The 24,224-nt window shown below is 43.1% G+C and overlaps 4 protein-coding genes across 5 annotated transcripts in view; 3 read left to right on the top strand and 1 right to left on the bottom strand.

Moving 5' to 3' along the window:
* The first annotated feature begins 202 nt into the window (after nt 1-202).
* Nucleotides 203-2,581, top strand: neu4 (sialidase 4). Its single transcript, XM_041940782.1, has 4 exons — nt 203-403; nt 1,180-1,435; nt 1,581-1,980; nt 2,077-2,581. The coding sequence occupies exons 1-4, from the start codon at nt 203-205 to the stop codon at nt 2,579-2,581; spliced, it is 1,362 nt and encodes a 453-aa protein (XP_041796716.1).
* A 986-nt stretch (nt 2,582-3,567) lies between these two features.
* gfm1 (G elongation factor, mitochondrial 1) lies at nt 3,568-16,816 on the bottom strand. Its single transcript, XM_041940589.1, has 19 exons — nt 16,378-16,816; nt 15,854-16,049; nt 15,566-15,718; nt 15,321-15,453; nt 14,204-14,408; nt 13,628-13,744; nt 13,153-13,303; nt 12,092-12,246; nt 11,901-11,985; nt 11,659-11,796; nt 11,275-11,376; nt 10,584-10,640; nt 10,349-10,486; nt 9,937-10,019; nt 6,428-6,590; nt 6,188-6,332; nt 5,949-6,109; nt 5,770-5,823; nt 3,568-5,411 (listed from the first exon to the last, which is right to left on the bottom strand). Exons 2-19 carry the CDS (start codon nt 15,926-15,928, stop codon nt 5,280-5,282), a joined length of 2,247 nt encoding a protein of 748 aa, XP_041796523.1. The 5' UTR covers nt 15,929-16,049; nt 16,378-16,816; the 3' UTR covers nt 3,568-5,279.
* lxn (latexin) lies at nt 4,519-9,884 on the top strand. Of its 2 annotated transcripts, none has more exons than XM_041940595.1 (7): nt 4,519-4,747; nt 7,496-7,672; nt 7,761-7,823; nt 8,369-8,543; nt 8,827-8,963; nt 9,236-9,298; nt 9,550-9,884. In XM_041940595.1, exons 1-7 carry the CDS (start codon nt 4,595-4,597, stop codon nt 9,664-9,666), a joined length of 885 nt encoding a protein of 294 aa, XP_041796529.1. In that variant the 5' UTR covers nt 4,519-4,594; the 3' UTR covers nt 9,667-9,884. The 2 variants fall into 2 exon arrangements, with proteins under 2 accessions (XP_041796529.1, XP_041796530.1); XM_041940596.1 differs by lacking the exon at nt 4,519-4,747 and adding an exon at nt 6,473-7,206.
* Nucleotides 16,816-24,224, top strand: part of itpkcb (inositol-trisphosphate 3-kinase Cb) — a 16,866-nt gene continuing 9,457 nt past the window's right edge. The window contains exons 1-2 of the mRNA XM_041940590.1: nt 16,816-16,933; nt 18,835-20,163. Coding sequence (XP_041796524.1) covers nt 19,012-20,163 — 1,152 coding nt within the window. The 5' untranslated portion in view covers nt 16,816-16,933; nt 18,835-19,011. The remainder of the gene's footprint in view (nt 16,934-18,834; nt 20,164-24,224) is intronic.

Genomic DNA, 24,224 nt, shown 5'->3' with positions numbered 1-24,224 from the left:
CAGGATCCCAAAATATTTAGTCCAGCTGTGGTTCAGTAATGATCCAAGAAAACAAATCAATAACAAGGAGTGTTATCTTTACTTAACTTTGCTGTCCTTGTTAATGAGATCAAGTGAAAATTGGAGCTTGTGTTGGAACTGATTCCGATTCTCCTTCGTAGAAGATTTGGAGTTGCCTTTAAGTATTCACACCCCAGGGAGCATGAGGTCACCGTATTTCCCAGCGAGGACGGTGCTTTTCCACAAGGAGCCAAACGGAGTGACATACAGGGTCCCAGCACTACTTTACCTTTCCCGCTCCAGATCCTTCCTGGCCTTCTGTGAGGAGAGACTCAGCCCATCGGACTCTCAGGCTCATCTGCTGGTCATGAGGAAAGGCACCTTCTACAGGAACTATGTGGAGGTCAGTGTTAGTCACTGGGTCTGAACTCTGTGGTGCCCAGTAAAATAAACATGTACGCTACTGTTATTTTTTTCATTAAAAGCACTTTTTGATTGAGTGAACGTATTAAGCATTTCCTTCAAAAAGTACAACCCAAAGTTAAAGTGACTTAAATGTGCTCCTACAAGTACATAAATACACAAAAATCAGGTCAATTAGAGCAACCACCGCTTTTAATGGGTCATAATGAAACAAATATTAGCTCATACTACAAGACGCACTCAGGTTAGAAAGGTTACAGAGGAAGAAAGTGTAAAATAATGATGAAGTTCACTACAGTATTACAGACACTTTATTTTTTATATATACAATAGGAGTAACTTTATTGGCATATTGTAGTATTCTAAAAAGAAGAATATAACGAGAAGAATATAACGAGAAAAAAACTTTTTTAAATGTAGTTTATTAATGAAAATAAATAAAATCACATCCACTTCCATTATACTGGTGAGAAATCTTAGTGATGGATGCAAAACCTGAGCAAATATGAGCTAACTTGACCCTCAGAATGACCAAGGCTCACAACAAAAGCTTTTTTCTGTGATCTTAAGCTTGAGGTAAGATCATTTTGTCAAAGGTGAGAAAATATGTGAACAAACTCTTAAACTTAAAAGCCAATTTGTTTGTCATCTTCTTCTTGAACCACCTTGTTTCTTCTTCTATGTTCAAATTAGTATTTTTATTTCGCACATCTTCAACACTCGTCCTTTCTAATCTCCTTCCTCTTGTCGCTCCAGTGGGAGGACATGCGTGTCCTGGGCACTGCCTTCCTGCCAGGCCACCGGTCCATGAACCCGTGTCCGGTGTACGATGAGTTCACAGGCACTCTCTTCCTGTTCTTCATCGCAGTTCTCGGGCACACCTCAGAGTCCTATCAGCTGGTGACGGGCAAGAATGTGACCCGCCTCTGCTACATCTGCAGCACCGATGATGGAGACACCTGGAGTCCTGTCACAGACCTGACCAAGAGGGTCATAGGAGATACCATCAGAGGTATCATTGCATCATCATTTCTCTAGTCTATTTCTGTATTCTTCAGTGTCATGGCTCCTTCTTTTTAATGCCATTTTACTGTTTAATTGATGCGTATCGTTTCTGAATGTGTGTCTGTGTGTCACCTCCTCCTCCGTCCTCCCAGAATGGGCCACCTTCGCTCTCGGCCCGGGCCACGGCATCCAGCTGAAGTCCGGCCGTCTGCTGATTCCTGCCTACGCTTACCACATAGATTGCAAAGAGTGCTTCGGACAGCTGTGCCAGACCACTCCCCACGCCTTCTGCTTTCACAGTGACACCCACGGGCGAAGCTGGCGTTTCGGGGAGGCGGTGCCGGGGCCAGAGAGTGTGGAGTGTCAGATGGTGTCCGTGGATGAAGAGGATGGGACTAATGTTTTGTACTGTAATGCGCGCAGCCCCCTTGGATACAGGGTGCAGGCCCTCAGTCTGGATGATGGGGCGGTGTTTCAGGAGGGGCAGCTGGTGCAGCGGCTGGTGGAGCCTCGAAATGGTTGTCATGGCAGCACTGTGGGATTTCCTGCCCCGTTACATTTATCTCATTGTCTTAATCATCACTTACACCAACCTATGCATCGCTGCAGACACTGGACATCCTGCATGACCTTTTCAAATCACACCAGCTCTCCCTCTCTAAACACCTCTAATGTTTCACCCTATCACAGGGCCCCCCCAGATTTCCTCACCCCCACCTGGGTAGTATACTCCCACCCTACATGGACCACCGCACGCAAGGATCTGGGTGTGTTCCTCAGCCTATTTCCCCGTGATCCAGACAGCTGGCGTGGACCCTGGGTGATCTACGAGGGCCCCAGTGCCTACTCCGACCTCGCCTATCTGGAGTTGCCCCCCTCACCTGGTGCACCACCTGCTGTGGCCTTTGCCTGCCTGTTTGAGTGCGGCACCAAAACAGCCTACGACGAGATCTGCTTCTGTATCTTCAGCCTCTACGAACTTATTGATAATCTGCCCCGGAATGTGCAGCTGGGAAGTAACAACGACGAATGTAAAAGGCAGCAGAGTCGTGTCTCTGAGACAGGTCGGAGTTGTTCAAGTGGACAAGCTTTCCATCAGGCGAAGAAGAGGAGAAAGAGGAGCAAGCTGACTGGGGTGTGCTCTGTGTGTTAAATGTGGGTTTTAAGCATTTAATTCAGAGTTAAGGTGTCTTCCAGTGATTGTTTTCTGTATACACACAGTGGCCACTGTATTAGGTGCACCCGTATGGTCTAATGCCGTCCACACAACCGTTCTGCCTTCAGGTCTACTTCTATGGTGCATTTAATGTTCAGTTTTTGTTGACGCTGTCAGAGGAGTTAATTCAATGATATGTTTAACACTGGGGTCATCGTTAGCAGTGGTGTTGTTTCACTGAACTGCATTAAACAGAGAGGTGTATCTAAGGGCAAATGAGAAGGACAAGAAATTAGAAACACTTCTAACTACTTTTAACAAAACATATAATTGAATTTGCACATTTCCAACAATGTCACCAAAACCTCAACATTATAAAGTTTGTAAAGGTAGATTTTATGACAGAGCTGTATTGGATTGCATGATAGTGTGCAGGTGTACCTAATAAAGTGGCCAGTGAGTCCATCACTGAAGTCCATCATGTATTATAGCAGTGGTTCCCAGCCTTTTTCTTTAAGGGACCCCTTTTCTATCGTTGCGTAAAGTGACAAAGTGGTGAACATAATAACTGCAGGAAGTTTGTGAAACACGAGTGATTTGGATGCATTTTGAGCAGAATATTTCCTGTGAACATTTCATCAGACATCAGCAGTCCTGATATTTTTAGGGCCTTTTTACACAATTCACTGTTTATATTGTTTTTTTTTTTAAGTTTAAAAAAATCATACATGCCTAATAGGCTTTTTGTTTGACAAATACAGTGTTGCCTTCTCCCTGAGGCTTGGCCATTGTTCCATCAGCTCTTTGGTTGTTTTACCTGCATGCTTTTCTAATGCAGGACAAGGCTGTTTAGCAGAGAGTTAAGGCTCTGTTATCATTTGATGATTTAGTAGAGCACAATTAAAGGTTTCCTGACCCTCAAACTTTCTCTCTCCTCTGTTGGGAGTATTTTGGCGAGAACATCAAATGTTGGGAAAACAAGAATCTGTCTTACCGGAGTCAGTAAATTTGACTGTGAGTTCAAGGGTTTATGTTCCAACATCAGATGCTGACACTGCCTCGTAATAACCTGAAGGTGTCTCCCACACGCTTTCAAAATAAAACAAAGTCATTTATTTCATCATCAGCTGTTTCAAGAATCTTCCCCGTTTCTGCTTCCTCTTTCATCACTTATCAAGATGTCCTTAAGCTAAATGAGCAAAATTTGTTGACAAAGCTATGAATAAACCTTAAGATGAGAATATTTTTCTCAGCTACAGTTTCAAGGTTCCAAGAATAAACTTTAAACCTTCAGGAAAAGTCTACCTCTCCACTCATAGTTCTCGTCTTTTATCAAACAAAATGTTTCGTACACAAAGTCTGATTCAAGCTTTTACAGCAGAGCAGAATGAATCTCATCATTATGTCAGTCTGTGGTCCAGGATCTCAGAACTGTGACAGAAATGATTTTACAAAACAGATACTGAGAAAGTGGGAGTATTTCCTGTCTGAATGTTTTCTTGGATGTTTGCTTGTGATGAGCCTTCTCTTCTAGCTGCCCTCCAGATGTTACATAACTCTCCTTAAGTAGATCCAATAAGGAGGTCTTGGATTTTAAGCACCCAAAACTGCCAGGACATGGATAATTTGCTCCCGCTCTGCTACATTTCATCTAGCAGGCGAGGCTGCAACGCGTCAAGCTCACCTATTAATCACAGCTGCTTCACGAGCAGCAGCTCTAATGGGATAACTGTTCCTAAACTAATCAGTTCGTCCTGTGAGGCTGCTGAAACATTCAGGGGCTGACAGCTTAAGTGAGAGCACACGAAGAACAGAGCCAGATACAGTGAAACAGTTTGTTTAGTTAAGAGGACAAAAAAATAAACAGGAAGACAGCAGGATCTGGACAGTCTCTTCTCCCTGCTTCCTCCCCCTCCCTCCTCTGTTACAAAAGTCCACACTGGCAGGAGGCTCACTTGCCTGCCTGCACTCTTTCACAGAAGTCTTGTCTGTCTTTCACGGCATTCTACAATGTGCGCGAGGATTATCGTTGTTCTGGCTGTGTTAACTGGGATAACTGGGAGCCCGAATGTGACGATCAGATCCGAGGCTGACTCAGTGGACATGTTGGCTCATCCCAACAGCGTCCCAGAGACAGTGGAGGAAACAGAGCTCTTTGGACAGGTGAGAAAGGAGCTAGATGCAATGGCTCTGCTGGGTAAAGGTATGTTGTTGGTGTTTTTCTTTTCACAGGTGTTCATTTGTTTTTCTAGCACTGCTCGTGTGAAATAGCTGCATCAACTGCTCAAGATAAACGTAGGTCCATGAATCAAGTGTTTGTAAGATGAAGCATAAATGATTTGCACAGAAAAAGCTTGCACTTTAAAAGATAGATATACAGTATATCTTTGTTGCAATCGTTATTACATCAGGACTGTTCTGTACATAGTACAAAAACCATTAGAAGCTCAAGTCAAAACACTCAGCTTTCATTAGCAACCACCATCTGATGCTAAAATCAAGGTAATAAATATATTTCCTACAGGGGTCAAATAATAGGGAGGAAAAATAGCTTGAACTAGAAAACAAAAGTAAAATGTCAAAAATTTGTATGGCTCCACACATTAAAGCCTTATTGTTGAGTCACGGTGGATGACGGGCAGAAAAATGAGGGAAATTAGTCCAATAGTATACAGCTGGGTAGATGGGACGCTTTTCAGCTCTTCCACTTGTTCCTCTTTGCAGGCAGCTGCCCTGTGGCCTCCAAGTATTTGTGGACGAGCTCTTCTTGCACGCTTGGCAGGCAGGGCTGGTATCTGCTGTAGTCCATGGTGTACTCCCCTTTTCCCTGAATACACAATGACACAAGATGTTTAGAAAGTATCATGGAAGAAACATCCCTCAGACTCTATTTGCCCCAAGTTTCACCTCTCAGGCTACATAGAGGATACTGTCCTTCTCTCTGATTGGCTGAGGTTGCACCTGCAGCCTGAGAGAAAGACACGACCCAAGGCTGAAAAATCACTGCATTTCCTTATCTATATTTCTATTTACAGTCAATATTCTCCTCAAAAGATGCCAGAATGAACCTCTAAGGCAGTGAGTGCTTATTAGGGGAAATTAAACGTGATTTTAAAGAGGGTTACAGAGACACAGGGACTAGCATTCATATACAGACATGGGGTGTTTGAGGTTTGAGGACTTACTTCAGTGCAGGAGCGCAGTTCTGTGGCGTAGCCGAACATGTCGTTTAGTGGAACCTGTTGGGAGAAACAGGCTGAAATTAGTCAAATACAAATGGTGATGAAAGATGAGAGAATAAACACTGTGCGTCAAAAGTCTCTATATACTTGCTGCTGGGGAACAACTTAGAAACTGGACTCACATCAGCGTACAGAGTGAAGTATCCCTCAGCTCCGTCCTGTCCTGTGATAACGCCGTGCCGACGGTTTACACCAGCAATCACTGCTCCCTGAAACTCCTGAGGCGCTACAACTTCCACAGACATGATTGGCTCCAGGATGACGACGTTGGCCTTTTCCATAGCTGAGGAGAAACCAGCTTTAACGTATGCTCACTACAGAGGTGAAGCCAGCACAGAATAAAATGAAAGTCTGTGCTTACCTTGTTTTAGAGCGCCCTCTCCTGCACGGATGAAGGACATCTCATTGGAGTCCACCATGTGATGCGCCCCGTCTTCCAGGAGGAATCTGACTCCTGAGATCTTGTGCCCAGTCAGAGGTCCCTTCTCACAGGCCTCCCTGTAACCCTGCAGCATGAGCGAGCACATAGCATTCAAGTAAATTAGTTTTGAGATATTTCACATCTATATAGCTGCAGTACATTAAAGTTAGGAAAATGAACCTTTTCAACAGCTGGTACAAACTGCTTCGGGATGTTGGTTCCAATAGTCTGGTCTTCAAACTCCAACTTGGTGTAATGCTCTGGCTCAAGAGGCTCCAGGACTCCTATAACTTTACCGTACTGGCCAGATCCGCCGCTCTGCTTCTTATGAGTGAAGTCAAACCTGCAGAAAGTGGCACAAAATATTCACACTTTGTTTATAATTACAATTTTGACCAAATAAGTACGCAAGTTAAAACAAACAGCAATGATATACATACACACTCATTTCTTTGGAAAATGAATTTGATTTCATCATTAATTCAGTTTCAATAAAGTATTACAGGCTTTATTAATGACAGTTTTTAGCCACTTGAGGCGATCTCTCTTTATGTGTTTGCCACTGAACAGAACTGTCAATCGTGAACAGAAGTATGATTTTATTGATGTTATTCTTGTATAAGAAGTTACATGAACTTGTACCTTCATTTGTCAGACTTCAGTTATTAGTGTTGGACTTTATGGGCAAAAAAATATCATCAGTTTTGGCTCTGAGAAGTTACTGTCTATTTGCTGGCATCGTTTATTATATAAAGCTGATCAATAGGGAGGAGAGGAAACAACAAAAAAGAGCTCTGTCTCTTTAAAAAAGGGGGCAGGCCTCAAAGAGTTCTGATGTCACAGGAAGAAGGAAGTAGACTTTCCATTTGTATGGGGAGCAGCTGAGACTGAACATCGGACAGATCACAGTTTCCACCCGCTAAGTTAACAGACAGGGAGTTGCGGCATTCCAGTTACAGGCAAGACTCCTTATTTTGTATGTTATTCAGCACATTTTCGAGCTGCACACCTCTTTACCCTGAACTTTCTTAGACTTCCACACATCTTCTTTCCTTTCCTCTCCGCTCAGTTGTTGCTCTCCTTGTGTAAACGGCTTTTATATAGAGGCAAACAACCCAAGACAAAAGCTGCTGACACCTGAGGGTCAAAGTCCATCAGGGGTTCGACGCCCATCCCCGTTCATTGCAGGGAGTTCCTTTCTTTTCATTATCCACTCTCTCATTGTCTGTTCTTTCTATGGATTAACAGCAAGAAGTATTAGAGGAAGAGGAGGCTGCAGAGGATGTGATGGCCACCGGAGAGCTGAACCCCAATCACTACCCTGCTCAGAGGGCGGCCAAAGTGGTCCAGCACTACCTCAACACCCGTTATGGCTCTCCATACAGGCTGTTCGGACTGCAGAGGGTCCACAGTGGAAACGCAGAGGTCTGCTAACTGTCACAGTTTAGGTCATAGTTTACGGTCATAAAAGTCGTAACTACTATCAACTGTGGTTATTTCTTCCCTTTTAAAGGATGTGGCAGACTCTGGGAGAAAGTATCAGCTGGAGATCTCAGTGCAGGAGATGATCGGCAACGTAAGATGTGATTATTTATCGCACTGTGAGACACAGGTCCATTTATTTGTCTGCATCTACACAGCCAAGAGTCCTACAGTCCAGAGTAGCATAGCATATATAGTTTTCAGAAACTGTGCTTTAGATTTGGTTTAATTTCTGAATTTGTTTGGTTACAGCAATACTCAACAAACTGTATATGAGTTAGTTATCCCTGCGTAGATGGTAAAAAGCACCCTAAATATCAACTAAAAACTACATATCTAATGGCAAACTTTGCTCCTGAATCAGATCATTGAAAACCTTTGACCACACTGCACTGCAAAATTTACATTAGTGTTTATGTGAGTTTGAGTATTTTTAACTTCTAACAAATGATGGGATGATAGATGTTGAACTGGCTGCGGCATTTCAAGAGCTACTGCCACTGTACTTCCATTGTTGTGCTGGAAAGACATTTTCAGTTTTTGTTTAAAGTGTACAGCTAAATAATGAGCAGGTCAGACCAGGCTTGATAAAAGCTTCCTTTAACTCCACCGTCTCCCCCTTTTTTACAATTTATCCAGACCACAGAGAAATGCTCTGCGGAGGTTTTCTTTGCGAGGGAAGAACAGCATCGCTCAGTTGAGGTCCAGGCCTTGTGCAAGGACATCCTTAAAATCGACACCAAAGCTCAAGAGGAGGCCTTTTACCAACAGTGCAAGATGAACCAAAGCCTGCTGTCGGCACAAAATCTACCCGGTATGTATGATAAAACAAACTACGTACTGTTGCTCCCAATCAACACGTAAAGTCAGATATTGCACAACATGGGCAGTTTGAAATTGCAGCGTTTTAGGATTTCAACACTGTATCAGTTTGTGGTTTTTGAGTGAACTCAGTGTTCTTCTTAATAGCAACATACCATCATTAACCCAGACAGTGCAACACAATATGAGAGTATGCCGTATGTTTGCACAACAAGCTAGATGCCGCATGAATGTGAACTTTCTTGATAATAACAGACTGACATTCTGACCATCAGACAGCAACGGTCACATTGAGCCCGACATGAAGCCTCTCTGGCACCTGGGCACTGTGGCCTCCAGCTTCGTCATGCTGAACCAATCCACTGAAAACACCCTGTACAACATGGCTCAGGTGGCCAACATCACGCAGCTGGTAGGTCGTCTTATCTGTTGCTGGGTCCGCTCGTGGATCCTTATTAAAACTAGTTACTATTTAAATGAACTTAAATCTAATTTACAGGGCACACAGTCCATGATTCATATACAGCACAGCCTACAGTGCATGGTTGACATCCACTTGCAGCCTGTGTTTTTGATCTTAGACCCTTTTCAGACATACAAGGCAGGTTTTGCATAAAAGGCAGATTCAGATGAAACCCATTTGTTTGCCAATCATTTGGCTTGTTTTTCCCTTGTCTGCTGCAGCCAACTGAGAACGACCAGCTGAAGTTCGACTGTCACATACTGCTACATGAGATGGTGTCCCAGGTAACCACTTATTATTATAAACATTGTAAATGAAAATATCAAGAGCTGCAGGTCACAGCTATTTTCGCCATCACCCTGAACAAATATTAATTATAAAAAAAATAATAATTATTTCAGCATAGTGGCGTCTCACAGTGAACTGATCTCGTACCAGTTAGTGGAGAAGGACGTGCTAATATGCACGATGTGAGGTGCAGTTTTACTGTCTAAGAATTGGTGTTAACCTGATAGCCTGTGCTACCTTTTTGCAGGAAATCGTTCACTGGAAACTGCTGTTCACCTGGTCTCCTGTAGGGGGGGTTAAAGTGCCACACATGGAACAGCTGCCACACTGCCATGATTGTGAAAGATCTACTAACACAAACTAAAGTGCTGCTGACATTCATCACACTGCCATTACAACCAAAACAGCATCTTGATGCTCACATCTTGTATCCAGCTACTGGAGCATAAACATGTTATGATGCAGCACAACATGAATCCATCAGAATAATGATGATGAATGATGATAGCAGTACATTGTGCTACTTTTCGAGTGCTTTTGGTCGCTGTTGTATTTTAGCCAAAATAAACTGTATATACAGATGACTGCCTCAGAGTGTGTGTGTGTGTGTGTGTGCGTGTGGATCAGCACTTACGATACAGGACTGGTGACTGTCTCTCTGAAAGACACTTTGGGCTTTCCCATCACACAGGGACAGTTGTATTCCCTCTCCATCCTCTGAAAAAGAAAACACACACAAAAAGTGGAAAAACCAGGTCAGATTTGTTGGGTTAAAAGAGACAATTCCTTCGAAATAGAGGAAAAACTCTATATATCACTCCAAAAGCACTGACGCGCAGTAGCATGTGGTTTGTGGTGCAGTGGCGTCTCTGACTTATCAGGTTACAATCATCTGCTGATCTGATGACAAAGACTACCAGACTACCAAGTATTAGAGAGAGTCTGACGGCTTCAAATCTCCACAAATCAAAAACTAACTGGATATAAAGGCTCATCAGTATGAGACATCTTGTATCAAACATGCTGAACATCCTCTGACTCGGTACCTGCGAGTAGATTTCAAGATGCAGCTCGCCCATTCCTGAGATGATGGTTTCTTTGTTCTCGACGTCGAAATGCACTCTGAACGTCGGGTCTTCCCTGGTGAAACGGTTGATACCTTTGGAAAATTTGTCCATGTCATTCTAGTCAGAAGTGAGATAATAACAGGAGAGAGAGAGAGTCAATAGATGCAATTCAGAACAGTACAGTATAGAGTATGGGTAAATTAAAGTATTTTACCTTGTTGGTCGGCTTAATTGACATGGAAATAACAGGCTCTGGGACGTGAATAGACTCCTGTGGGACAAAATGATCACAGATGAACACAGGGTTCTCCTTGTATCTTGGAGTAAAGGAGGAAATGTAGAACAATTCCCCAAGTTTTCCTCTGTTATGACAACAACACCCAGCTCTACATCTGCACCAGATTTATTACTGCGCCACTCACTCCACCCGCACAAACTGTCTCATGGATAGGGATGTTGCGAATGACTAAATACCCTGATATTTAAATGGAAGTTTAAATTTATACTAGTTAACTTGATTAAGTAAGAAAAGGCTCAGAAAACAGTCAGAATTTTGGACAATATAATCTGTAAAGTTAAACACTGTTGAAAAAAATGATTGTGTGTATTATAACAGCCACTCCTCATCCTTCTCACCTGGCATCGGACCTGGGGGGACAGGGCCTTCTCCTTTAGTGCCCCCTCCCTGTGGAACTCTGGCCCCCAACGCCCCCTCAGACCTCCTCCCTCACTCCCCTCTGTCGACCCCACACTAAAAGCCCACCTATTTTAATCCACTTTTAATCAATGATTCATCCCCACCTGTACTTTCTGCTTTTTTACTGTTTGTAGTTGTTTTTACCAGGTAAAGAATCTTTGGGTACTGTTTAAAGTGCTCTGCAAATACAGTGAAAACCTTTACTTACCATGGAGAGGTTCGTGCTGGTCCTGGATGTAAAAGTGTCTCCACTAGCGCAGTCGATCCCAAACAGGGCACAAATGTCTCCTGCATAGACCTCGTCCACATCCTGAAACGGCACGGGAAGGAATCAGAGGAATGGTGGCAGTAAGTTTCAGGACTCAGTTGATCCAAATGTCTTATTTCTAATGAATATTCAACAGTTTCATGTCTTGTTTTGATGCAAGGAGGATGAAAACATGTTACTCTAGTGTCACAAGGGATGTGGGTGTTATCTGCACACTTGACTGCTGCCAAAAGAGGAAGCTAACCATTTTGACCAGCCATGTTCCTCTGATGTTCAAACTGCAAACCACAGATGGAAAACTGACGCACGCTGGCTTGTTCTCACCTCCATCTGGTCAGCGTGGAGACGCACGAGCCTCTGAACTCGGACTTTCTTGCTCGTGCGTGTGTTATAGATGTATTCCCCCTTCTTAAGGCAGCCCTGGTACACCCGCACATACGTCAGCTGGCCAAACCTCCCTGCCTGTTAATGAAAAAACTACCACATGTAACAACGAAACATGACAGATGGAGGCCTCCCTGTTTAGCAAAACTGAAAGAAATACAGATAATGAAGAGTTATCGTACCTCCAGTTTGAAGGCCAGACCAACATAGGGCTGTGCAGAGTCTCTTGCAGGGTCCATCTGAATCTTTGACGTTTGATTTGCATCTCTAACACAATGACAAAACCAGTGACGTTAGTGAAAAAACTCAATTGAAAATGTTCATTTAATTTCATCTACTGTGTGGTTTGTTGCTATTTGAGGTCTGCACTCACTCGTCATTGAGGATAGCGTAGTTGTTGACTTCAGTGGGGTTCGGCAGGTAATCCAGGACAGCATCCAGTAGAGGCTGGACGCCCTTGTTCTTCAATGCTGTGCCTACCAGCACTGGACTGAAGTTACGCTGCACTGTGGCCCTGCGGATCGCAGCCTGGAGGACAAAAAAGTCACAAGAGGCTGAGTGTTGGGTAACAAAATTATTGTTGTTATTGTTGTTCATGTCCCAACCGAACAATTGGAAAGTGAAAACATTCTGGTGCTTTTCACGGGTGCGCCGTGGGACGCCTGCACAGACAAGAGCTCCCAGTCAACTCAGCTTGGATCTAATTTATTTTGCTTCTAATTTGTGTAGAGTACAGGATACATATTTGTACATAGGGAAACTTTTTTTAAAAATTTCTGTTATCTGCCATCTACTTCTGCTACTGATGTGTCTCTCTTGCACTATTAACCATGACTGCAGCTGCTTACCAGGACTTGCACACTCATTGTGCAATAATGTTAGAATACTGTCTGCACTGTTTACACAGAGTGCACTGGAGACTGCTGCATACAATTGCGCAATACTCTTGTACACATTTTACTTTTACACATAATCCTCATCATATATGTATATAGTTACATATTTTTTTTATGTCTGAATTTATTTTATCCATCTCATGACTCGTGCTCTCATTGCTGAGCTGATGTTTTCTCGTCCAGCACACGTCATTGTGCAGCTGACCCTGTTTTAATGGGAATTTTGAGCATTACTAATGTTAACATGCTAATACGCTCCATGAAACATGGTAAACATTATACCTGCTTAACATGAGCATATTATCATTATCATTGTGAGCATGTTTGCATGCTGATGTTAGCATTTGCTCCAAGCACTGCTGTGCCAAAGTACAAACACACAGAGTCCCCAGAAGTCTAGTTTACTTAATACGTAATGTGAAGAAATTATTTTAAAACTAATGATGAAACAAGTACAAGTCACAGGAGCTTTTCTTGTTGTAATTTGCATGAAACCCTCACATTTCACACACGGTCTCCTGCTTTAAAAAACACAAACCTTCAGGTCGTCATTGGTTGGCATCTTTTCTTCCAAGAACATCTCTCCCAAGATTTCATCAGCATTAGCCACACACTCCACCAGCTCCTGCCTCCGGTCTGCAGCCTCAGCACGAAACTCTGCCGGGATCTCATCATAGCGGACAGTTTGACTGCAGGGAGGAAGAAAGTGTTTGAAGCAGCTTCATGTTGAGAGGAAAAGAATCATTTTCAAATTAACACTCCTAATTCGTCAGATGATTATTTTGATGACTTCTCTGAAAGCTGCAGATCTTTCTTTTCTACTTTAACCAATCTGTCTTTTTCTCATTTATGTTAAAAACAAACTATTCCTGCTACTAAAGAATCAGCAAAATAAACATAAAGTGATTAAAACTTACTAAGCTGTCAATGACAGTGCAGGTAAAAAACAGCTGAGTTACACTATAACAGAAGTATTTCATCCTGGTCAAACTACAACAGTGGGAATCCCTTACCCAAAAGGTCCTTCGAAATACATGCTCCGCTCCTCTACAAGGTCAATGATGCCACGCATGTCTGCCTCCAGGCCGATGGGGATGCTCACAAAGGCTGTGTTGTGGTTCAGTTTGGTTCTATAGAAGACAAAGAAGAAGCTATGTGTAAGGAAAACTGTAGCATAAAGGAGACATATGGAGGTTTAGTCTGTTACCGTTTGTACAAACACAGCTGCATGAGTCTAATCCAGCCTTCTAATATTCTTGTATCCACGTCTATTGTTTGGTTTATGACGAACAAATTGTTCAGGCATACAGCATGCATTTACAAGTTACAGTTAAAAGAGACAATCTTGCAAATAGAGCTGGGAAACACACTGATTTTAATCTATATTGCAATCTGATCTCAGACCACGCAATATCATGATACGGCTAAATATATACATATTTATATGACAAGCTGTATTATCAAGTTTACAAACCCTTTGACTGGATCTGCTAAGTTAATGCAAAAGTGAAATTGCAGCAAAAACCACACTTGTGTGTCACTGTTTTAATGAAATCTGTTAGTTACACATATATCTGAGCGTACCGCACCTCATCTGCTGCAGGGCTCTGTTGGGGTTGGCGCCCATGCGGTCCAGCTTGTTGATGAAGGTTAGGAAGGGGACGTTGTAGCGTTTCATCTGCCTGTTCACCGTCATGGTCTGACACTGGACCCCTCCCACCGCACACAGAACCAGCACGGCCCCGTCCAACACGCGCAGCGCTCGCTCCACTTCGATGGTGAAGTCCACATGACCTGGAGGACCAACAGGAATGGTGAGATTTAGAAAAAATTATACATGAAGCATGACAAACTGATACTTTTGACATGTGAGGTTCAGTCCTGGAGCTGGGAAAGATTCATCATTTCACCCTTGCTGACATGGTTGCTAGATCCTTCTGTTGTTTTACTTTGCGTAACATTTGAGAGTATTTTGTGGGCATGCTTTTGCTATCATTTAACAGTGAAGAGCTGAGAGAAAATTAGGAGAGATGGGATCAAACTGGGGATGATTACATGGTCAGCACCACCAGGACAGCCGACTTTCTGTAGCATTTTAAGAGTCAGTGATTTCAATGAAGTAATTTGTGCATTTAACTGCAGTTGCATACTCATAACTATGTATACATGTTGACAGCTTTCCTGTACAACTGTGGGGCCAGTGACATTGAATGGACAGTTCATGAAGAAAGACTTGAAATCTGCGTTTATTCTGTTTTTTACTGCACTTCTTACCTTCCTCTTTACGACTTACAACAATTCAGTTTCACTTTTTGAAGTCATAAAGCATCTAGTGATGTTAAAAAGTTTTTACTGACAGTGAGCAACTTTTTGTTTTTCTCCAATCAAGGTTTAAATTAAATACTTTAATTTATTTCTGAAAAACAGCTCTGGCACAACTGGACATTGTAAGACTTCCACACCACAACTGCAAATTTCCCAAACAAGCAACTACGAGGCTTTTGAGGGCTACTAGACAATAAAACTATGAAAAGTTATTGGGTTTCTGTACCAAGGTCACCAATTTCTTCCTGTTTGAAAATGTGCATCACTGAGTCACAATATCACGAGACGGTGCAGGCCTTAAGGGGGCCACTGCATCGGTTTTACACAAGATTTAAAAATTTTGTCCCCAAAGGGCTGCACGGCAAGTACAACTTGCAGCACCTGGTGTGTCAATGATGTTGATGTTGTGATTCTTCCACATGGTGTATGTAGCAGCTGACTGGATGGTGATGCCCCTCTGTCTCTCCAGCTCCATGGAGTCCATAGTGGCTCCAACACCGTCCTTCCCCTTCACCTGCACGCCGCAGTGGAGGAAAACAGCTCATGAATGCTGGACACTGTACACCTGTAGACCCTCACCACACGGTCTCGATTGATACACAAACAAACACAATCCCAGCGCTCACCTCGTGAATCTCTGCTATCCTGCCGGTGTAATAGAGGACACGCTCGGTCAGGGTGGTCTTCCCCGAGTCGATGTGGGCTGAAATCCCGATATTGCGGATCCTCTCGTTGGGAAAGACGCCAGAGGAACATGTCCGACAGTTGTTGATGAGCACCTGAGGAGATGAAGCAGAGGAATATCGATACTCAAACCCTCTGTTTACCGATTAGGAAATGCAATGGACCCATGCCAGAGCAGCTTTGCTGAGGTTTGATGTCAAATTCGTACAAATGCAGACACCTAATGTTACCTTTTTAAGAGTGACGCTTCCTGGTGCCAAAAGGTGCGTTTTTGTCAAAGACAGGCACGCTTTTAGTACTCTCATTTTGACGACTGCTTGGTCGGGCACAGGGTGGTCGTATTCCTCCTTTTACACAACCCCGACTCTGGTAACCCGGTGAATGTCACGCCGGGGCCCGAATGGTAGTGAAACACTACTTCCGCATCTACGGGAACCCAGATTTGCCAAAAGTAAAACTGTTTGCGTTTATTAAAATATCACAAAGGCAGCGTCAGAAGTACACAGTGGATAAAAACGTGGTTTGTTAGTTACATGCATGTTAAGTTTGAAATTAATGGTCAAAAACACCAATGCACGAACCCCAAAATTACAAAGAAAATGCAGAACGATAAAAAGGACCGTGAGGCTTTTAAGTGCCGTCAGACAACTCTAAACACATTGATGCCGGCAGCATGTTTTAAATGCATTTTGTGAACGACCAAATACTTTACCCCAAAGTGTTCAGTATTGAATAGAAGGAAGGAGGAACTTACTGTGATTTGATTCCAGTAGGATTAATATACGTTATTTAGACGTTTACCAGATTTTTCGGGGAGGATGTGAAAGCAACACTTTTACAACCCCACCTCCTGTCGAATGCTGTCGATGACGTTTTGACACAATATAAAACTAAAGCCTTTTAATTTGTGTATTAACATTTTGCTCAGTCGCCAACTGTTTCGGAAATTGTTAAATACAGTATTTAAGGTTAGGTTCGCGTTTTAACATTACTCTTTTAAATCTGGGTTTAGCTAGCTCGAGTCACTTTAAAGCTGGCTAAGTAACGTTAGCTACGCCACCTCAGGTGTCACTTGAAGAGCCCGACTGTTAGCTAAATCTGCCCCTGTTTTGACAAGCGTTTCCTCTTTCACATCCACCACATGCAGACACTAAACTACACGCTGCAGCACTGCACACACCGCTAGCCAAACAGATAAGCCGCAGGCACGTCCCCCTTCGCACCCTGCCGTAAGTTATAAACGTCCACATCACTGCAGCCTTTTAACAGCTGCTTCACACTTACCAGAGGAATAACTCAGGCTCTGTCTGGTGAGTTTTGGCTAATTATTTTCCAATATATAAATATATAAATAGTTTCATCTCTAAAGTCACAGTAAACGTAAGATCACAGGTTCTTTAAAAAAACACAGAATAATACAGAAGCCTAGTATACTTTCGTTGTACTTTTACAAAATTGTTTTTGATCTTTTGCCAGTTTAAAGTCAGCTATAGGAAGTCCTGTATATTGCTATTGAGTCTCTGTATTGGGCTTAAAAATGACAATGAATATATACATTTAAGAATAAAGTTTCCAGCTGAAATTAATTAGGCAACATTTTTGTAAAACAGCTAATTCTGTCCTGAATGGATGAAGTATTCTTTAAACCTACCATTAACCCTGAGTGGACTTTATTTTTGTTAAAGAAAGGATAGTTAAATGTTTTCGACTGTGGCCACAGACGCCAGATGAATAGATGGTTTACATCACAAATGACTCTCTGTGTGTAAGTGTCATTTAATCATATATTATTTTTCAGTGTTTTACACATTTGCCAATGAATGACCATCTTCCCATAAAGTGGGTGTCACTGTTAAAGTGTCTGACTGTGTGTGCAGGGGTGCGTGCATCCACTTGTGTTTAAAAGAATCCATTTAATGTCAGCATGGCACAAGACTCTCAGTCATTTACCCCGGCGTGAGTCATTGTGTGATTATTTATGATTTTGATTTCACAAGAATGCTCTTGAATGTGAAGTGTGTGTGTACATGTGTATGTGTGGGGGGCTATGAGCTGTTCTTTCCATTGTTATCCTTCCTGTCTCGCTTCCTCTGTGCGCATTCCTCTCTGACAGCAGGGTAAATGACAGTGAATGACGCTCAGCGTGCTCACTGTGTCTAATGTAAAATGCTGCGAATGTTTCCAGGATGCCCAGCTGGAATTTGTGATGCAAAGAGGAATATATCATTTAACATAAAGTTTTCCAGATTCTCAGTTTACCTACTATATTTCACTATCAATCAGGACTAGACGTAGAAATTGAAGCCCAGGTCCTGTTTGTACTTGCTGTGTTTTGAGATGCCTGCAAGTACTGGACACTTATTTAATATTGAAATGATTACTGGATTAATAAAAAAGCAACTTCAAGACATCCCCTTGCGCTTGGGGACACTGTCCTGTGTGTCTATTCATCTTCTAGATCTAATGTTTAGACAGCTGATCGAACAAATAAATGAAAAAGTAATTAATAATGAAAATACTCCTTATTTGCAGCCATGCATGTGTTGTGAAGAAATTGGCTGAAAATAGTGTATACATGTTTGAGTCATGTCCTCTATGGTTTAACTTGGACACATCAGTGCCTTTTTAAGACTGCTTTTTATTTTGACCCACTTTACTTTTTTGGCATTTTTTATGAAACAATACACTTAACAGATAGCCAGTGGGGTCTAATCGAAAATGCTGTCTTGATACAAGAAACTTACTTGGACATGGGCATGATGTCCAGTCACAGGAGGGCAGTATTACACTGAGTAACTCTGGTGAAACTGTGAAACTCCCTGAATTTACCTTTAATACCTTGAGTTTCTTTGCACTCATCTGTTTTCTGTAACGTCTAAATAATTGCCGCCTGTCATATTTTCCTGTGAATAGATATATACTCATCGTTGGTGTTATTGATCTGACTTTCCCCTGTCAGGTTCTTTGCCCTGTAGCCTACTCCAGGAAATAAATTAAAGTAGTTAAGATAAATATCAGATTAATTGGTTTTCTTGAGCCATACATTGTGATTAATGACAGCCAGTGTTTCCTGGGGCTATTGAGGACATGCAGGGGATTTATATGTGCTGTTAATGATGACATCATCAGTCTGATTGTCTTGCTTTAGTAGGATATTGTTCATGCAGCTAATGTGTTCACTCAATTATTCGTCATCTGTTTGTTCACACAGATTCATGCATGGAAAAAGGAATGGAACAATGTTAAGGTTTCCCAGGCTTAATGAATGGATTGTGTGAGTAATGGCTGACTGTACATTGTAGGAGTCACGGTCTGAAAGCGGTTCAGCTGTTCAAAAAAAAACCTTCAAGCACTGAGGGTGTGTCTGGGTCACTGTACGGCATGCAGGATGGGCCAAACTCGCTCGGATCTTTCGCACACCACCGCCGCCTCAGGCAGAGCGAAATGGAAAGCAGGCGAGACAACGCAGCGACTTCGGAGCGGAGAGAAGCGACGGAGTGACCAGTTAAACAGGAAACCGATGAAAAACAACGTGTTGTCGTGTTTGGGAAGGAGAAAGCGCGACTCCAGTCAAACAGAAGCGGATTTAGGTAGCGGAAACGGAGCCGGAGATCCAGCAGCGTGCCGCGATCACAGAGTAGGAAAGTTGCCGAGGGACGAGGCTGTGTCGGCGGTTGGGGAACACCGAGCATCCCCGGGTCGTTTTGAAACACCATCCGGCCTAGATGAGAGTACAGAAGCTGCCCAGCTTGCCGTGAACCGAGGTGCAACGGCTGGCCCGTCTGATGCGCCAGGTTTGGAGAGGCGGACCGGTGAAGTCAGCGGTGCGGGCTACGAGGAGCCGAAACCCGCGCGAGAGGACAATGCCTCGGACCCCCCGACGAAGGCCATGGAAGAGCAGCCACTGGGGGGAAACAGCCAGGATCGTGTTGTGTCTGAGGTTAGAGAATTAACGGGGACTAGTCAGAGTTCAGCCCCGCTGCTCACCTCTGACCCGAACGCTGAGCGGACTTTGACCAACTCGCCCCCGGATCAACCTTTAGATTGTGGACTATCGGTAACGGACGCTGAGGCAAAAATGACAAAAACCGACTGTAGTACCGTTTCACGTCCCCCCAAAGCGGCCGGAGATCAGAACAAATGTTGTCCGGTTAAACCTGAGGACCGAAAAGACTCAGATCAGGCTCCTCATGGTCCCCAAGGAGGCCAAAGTTACCCAGGAACTATACCGAAACTCATCATAACTAGGGACCCTAGCCCGACCCGCTCTCAGGGTGCACCGGGCCCGCTGAGCGCCCGAACGGAGCCGAGCACCGGCTCGTGTCTGGACCCTCACCCAGATGACGAGTCTCCCTCGGACAGCGGCTGCGGAGGGTCCCCTGCACTGATGCGCTCCCCGAGGAAGCTGTCCAACTCCTCCTCCATCGGCCTGTCCTCCGCCTCGTCCTTCGAGGAGTCCGAGGACGACTTCACCGGGAGCGACATCGAGTCCAGTTTGTCCCCGGCCCGGTCTCTGTGTAGCCCGGACGATGGAACAGGGGTGAGTGGCTTTTTCATGTGCTTTTTCCCAAACGATTGATTGAAATTGTCTGTGCAGTTCACTAACTATGAACACCTGCACGAAGAGTTTATATTTAGAAACTGTCGGGTGTGCTGGGTACAAAAATCCTGAACAGGTCTTACTGCTTTGGCTTCCAAAAAATTACAAATGCAAACATTGCGCAATTGGCCGTACATCATGGCAGACATACAGTATGTGGTCAAGGGCCACTCCTCAATTGAACAAACCAAATTACTACACAGCTGCACAAGAAGTGGTTTGAGAAAGACAGTGGGGTGTGTGTGTGGCTGTTAACATTTACAAACCCATGCACACACACAGTACGCACTCTGCATGCAGGACAAATGCAGGTCAACAGCCCTGTATCTTGCAGAGGCTTTTGCCACAGGCGTGTTTAGTTATCAGACACATGCATTTCCATATTTACTGCTGTCATACACAAATCCACACTGCACAGTGACTGTCACAGCAGTCTGTCAGCAGTTGATACAGGCAGTTCAGAGCTGTTCAAACTATGTCATATTGATATTTTATGGTAGTTAATTCCTAGAATATCAAATTATGATAAATAAGGCCCCAGTCAATCAGGAGGTTTGCTACAGCGTGTATCTCATGTGGGTTTGGTAGGTCTCTATTTGTTTTAAAATCAAAAAAAAAAAAAGGACAAATATGAAATAGTCGGACTGACGCAACCCTAATAATGAAACACGATCATTACAAATTTATTCACAGTAGAGGAAACTGGCTCTTATCTCCCACCCCTAGGTCTGTGTCCCTTTACTCCCATGGCTCATGGTCACATGGCTGTGATGAGCTCAACCACAGGACCATTTTAACACTGCCTGAAAGCATGTCTGAATTGTTTGTCATCCCAACTACAGTTGCCGCTTCAGCACTGTACAGTTTGTCTACAAATAGACTTCACAGATGCAATACAAGCAGTCTTGAAGTTAGTTTATTGCCCCTGAGGCTTATAGTTTTCCTCTCCTCCAGACATGAGCTGCAGTTTAAAGTTTCCATGTAGGAAGTCATGTTGTTTCCTCCCTGAGTCAGGAGGCTTTGATGCACTGTTGACTAGAAATGCTTGGAATGAGCCATATCTTAAAAACAGGATGTCTCTACTGGAGACAGTCTTCCAGTGTCTCCACTTCTGCAGCGTGTGAATCCTGTGTGTCCAGGTTTTCTGTTTAGGCCACGTCAACTTGTTGAAAGATATTCAAATGTCAGCATGCCATTCATATTGCACTGCCCAAAACGATCGGCATCTCTGTGAATGTGTCAGAGTTACTTAGCTGTTGTCTCCTGGCCAGATGCTAAAAAACAGGACTGAAAAAGCTTCAATATCTTTAGTATTGTGAAAGCTGTATTAGTGTAGATAGAATATAAAGGCACAAAAATCTAACTTAACTCTTCTTAAACAGTCTGTCTCTACTGAGAACACCCATCTTCTATTCTCAACCAGTTGAAACGTAAACAATTTAATAATTTTTGATATACAAAGATTCTGGCTTCATTATTATTGTTCTCCTATCATATTTCCAATAGGTTCAGATGACCAATTCAAAATCTGGGCTTTGACATGCTCATAGCTTGTGATGTTTTCAACTATAACTTGTCAGTAAACAGTGAAACCCCCCCATTTTCATTCCTTAGAGCGTCTTCAGATGTCTTTATTTGTCCGTCCAACAGTGTCAAAGGCAAAGAGATTCAGCTTACAATGTTATTAAAAACAGAGAAAAGAAGGTTTTGAATGGGATCAGTTTATCATTTTCTAAAGCTATTGTAATTTCCACAGTCAGATAATGATGCATTTCCTTTTTCCAGTCTTCCATTGTCAGAGCGTATGTGGATTTCCAACATTAATGTTTCTTAAACACCAACTGATGAAAGAAGAACAATCCAACTGCCATTATGACATTACTAATGTCTCTCCTAGGTCAGTCGTTACCGTCACGTTTCTGCACGTGGCAAACGTGTTTATTGGCTACCACTTACAGTTACGATCATTGGAATCAGCAGGTCAGTGGACAGTGTAATTTCCTGGCTATTACACTGACAACCAGGAAATGAGCAACCTGAGGAGTTGCACTTGAGCTGTTGTAACAAACAGGATGACGCTACTCTGTGGTTTCTGATAAGAGCTGGCTTTTAATGGACACGTTCTGTCCTCTCGTAGCTGAGTAAAAGCACTACAGTTAATAAGAATGCAGGTGTGTGTTTGTTGTTACTGGCTTTAAAAAGCTATGGCCGCGCTGTCAGCTCCCAGTCAGACCAGGTACATTTTGTACGTGCTGTGACGTGAGCAGATACTTGCTCAGACATGCATACTCAGAGACACACACACTTGCAGCGATGCAGTCTTGCATTCAGAGTTCAGTGTGTGTCATGGAAAATTGGGCTGAAGGCAGAGCCGGTTGCTAGGCAACGTCTTTGCCATATATGGTACCTTTTTTTTTTAAATCCTTGCCTTGTTCTCTTTTTCACACACAGACACTATCTACTCTGTCCCTGACATTTGAATGTTAGATGTAAATTCCTACAAATGTCTGCAACCAACAATGCACATATTATTTTATCATTCATGACCAAATTGATGAACTTCACAACCCTGCACTTTTTCTACCCCTCACATTTGGCCTTGCACAAAAATTTGCCCCGAAACACAGTGAGACATGCAGTGGAACAGAAAACCCGAGGAAAATGAGTGTAAGCTGACAAAACAGAGTACAGACAGACACTGAAACTTTGAACACGTAGCCTACACGTGATGATTCTTCTTACTTATGCATGCTTATTCACATGAGCCACAATTGCAGACTTGTTTTCCGTGGCACCCATGATACAAAGTCCCACTCATCACTCCCACAGCATGTATACACAAAATCCATGCTACAAAGAAAAAGAAAGAGAAAAAGAAATACAGTCCATGCTGTTTGTTTGTTTGTTTGAATCCACATTTCCATTATATTTATAATTACTATATTTCTGCCGCATGACAGAAATTAGCACCACATGGAGTGAAAGGAAATATTCAGAATCTTTGATTTGGAAAATAACTATTCAAGTAGTGAAGTAAAACAATAGTATTTCCCTCTTATTTGTAGTGGAGTGCAAGTGTAAAAAGTGACATGAAATAGAAATATTTCTCAAAATTGTGCTTAGGTATAGTACTTGAGTAACTGTACTTTGTTACACCACTGATTTTTCTAGATAAACTGAAAGATTAAGTGCTCTTTTGTCAGTGATATTTTAAAGGTGTGCCACCTCCTGAACGTTCAGGGGCCCACCGCAGCTGAGCTGCTTCAACACTGAAGACTTGAGTTCAGGGAAGGGGATGTGGTTTTATATAAACTAGTTTTGAGAAAAGAGCCCTGACAGTACCTGAAAACACCCTGTAGTGTATGCATATGTAGTCACTCCTGTAGCTGATGATAGTCGTCTGACAGGTTCTGCTCTGTTTCTGCACACACACACACCCACCCACCCACACGCACACACACACCCACATGCACACACACACACACACACACACACACACACACACACACACACACACACACACATCCACACCCCTGGAAGCTAGCTAAGCCTAGTACTGAGGAATTTGTCGTGCAGACAAAAGGAGAGTACTGGGAGGGTATGGGAAGGCCTGTGTCCCTACCCCCAAGCTGCCAGACGGTCATGAATCTGTCAGGAGGTTGGCTCAGCATGGGGCTCAGGATAGGCCCAATGGGGATTAGGGGATGACACAGAGAGAGGCACAAAAGTTAGACTGATGAGAAAGAGAAGACAGCTCGTTGTTTGGAGGTATGTACCTTTAGGGAAAGAGGGGTACTGATTTAGGGGAGGAGGTAAAAAGAAAGGGGGCTAGTTCAAACAGGCAGATGATAGACAGAAAGAGAAAAAGGTATGTGTGGATACACTTGATGACAGTAAGGACGATATCATATATTGAGAAAGTGTTAAGAGAGGAAGGGAGCAGAGACAGGATGTTGAAACTGAAGAAATTGTGAATTGGGATGACAAAAACAGGTTGCAGA

This window comes from Chelmon rostratus, chromosome 7, assembly GCF_017976325.1.
Source record: "Chelmon rostratus isolate fCheRos1 chromosome 7, fCheRos1.pri, whole genome shotgun sequence".
NCBI lineage: Eukaryota > Metazoa > Chordata > Actinopteri > Chaetodontiformes > Chaetodontidae > Chelmon > Chelmon rostratus.
Note: the sequence above shows the minus strand (reverse complement) of the source record. Positions and strands in the feature narration are given on the sequence as shown.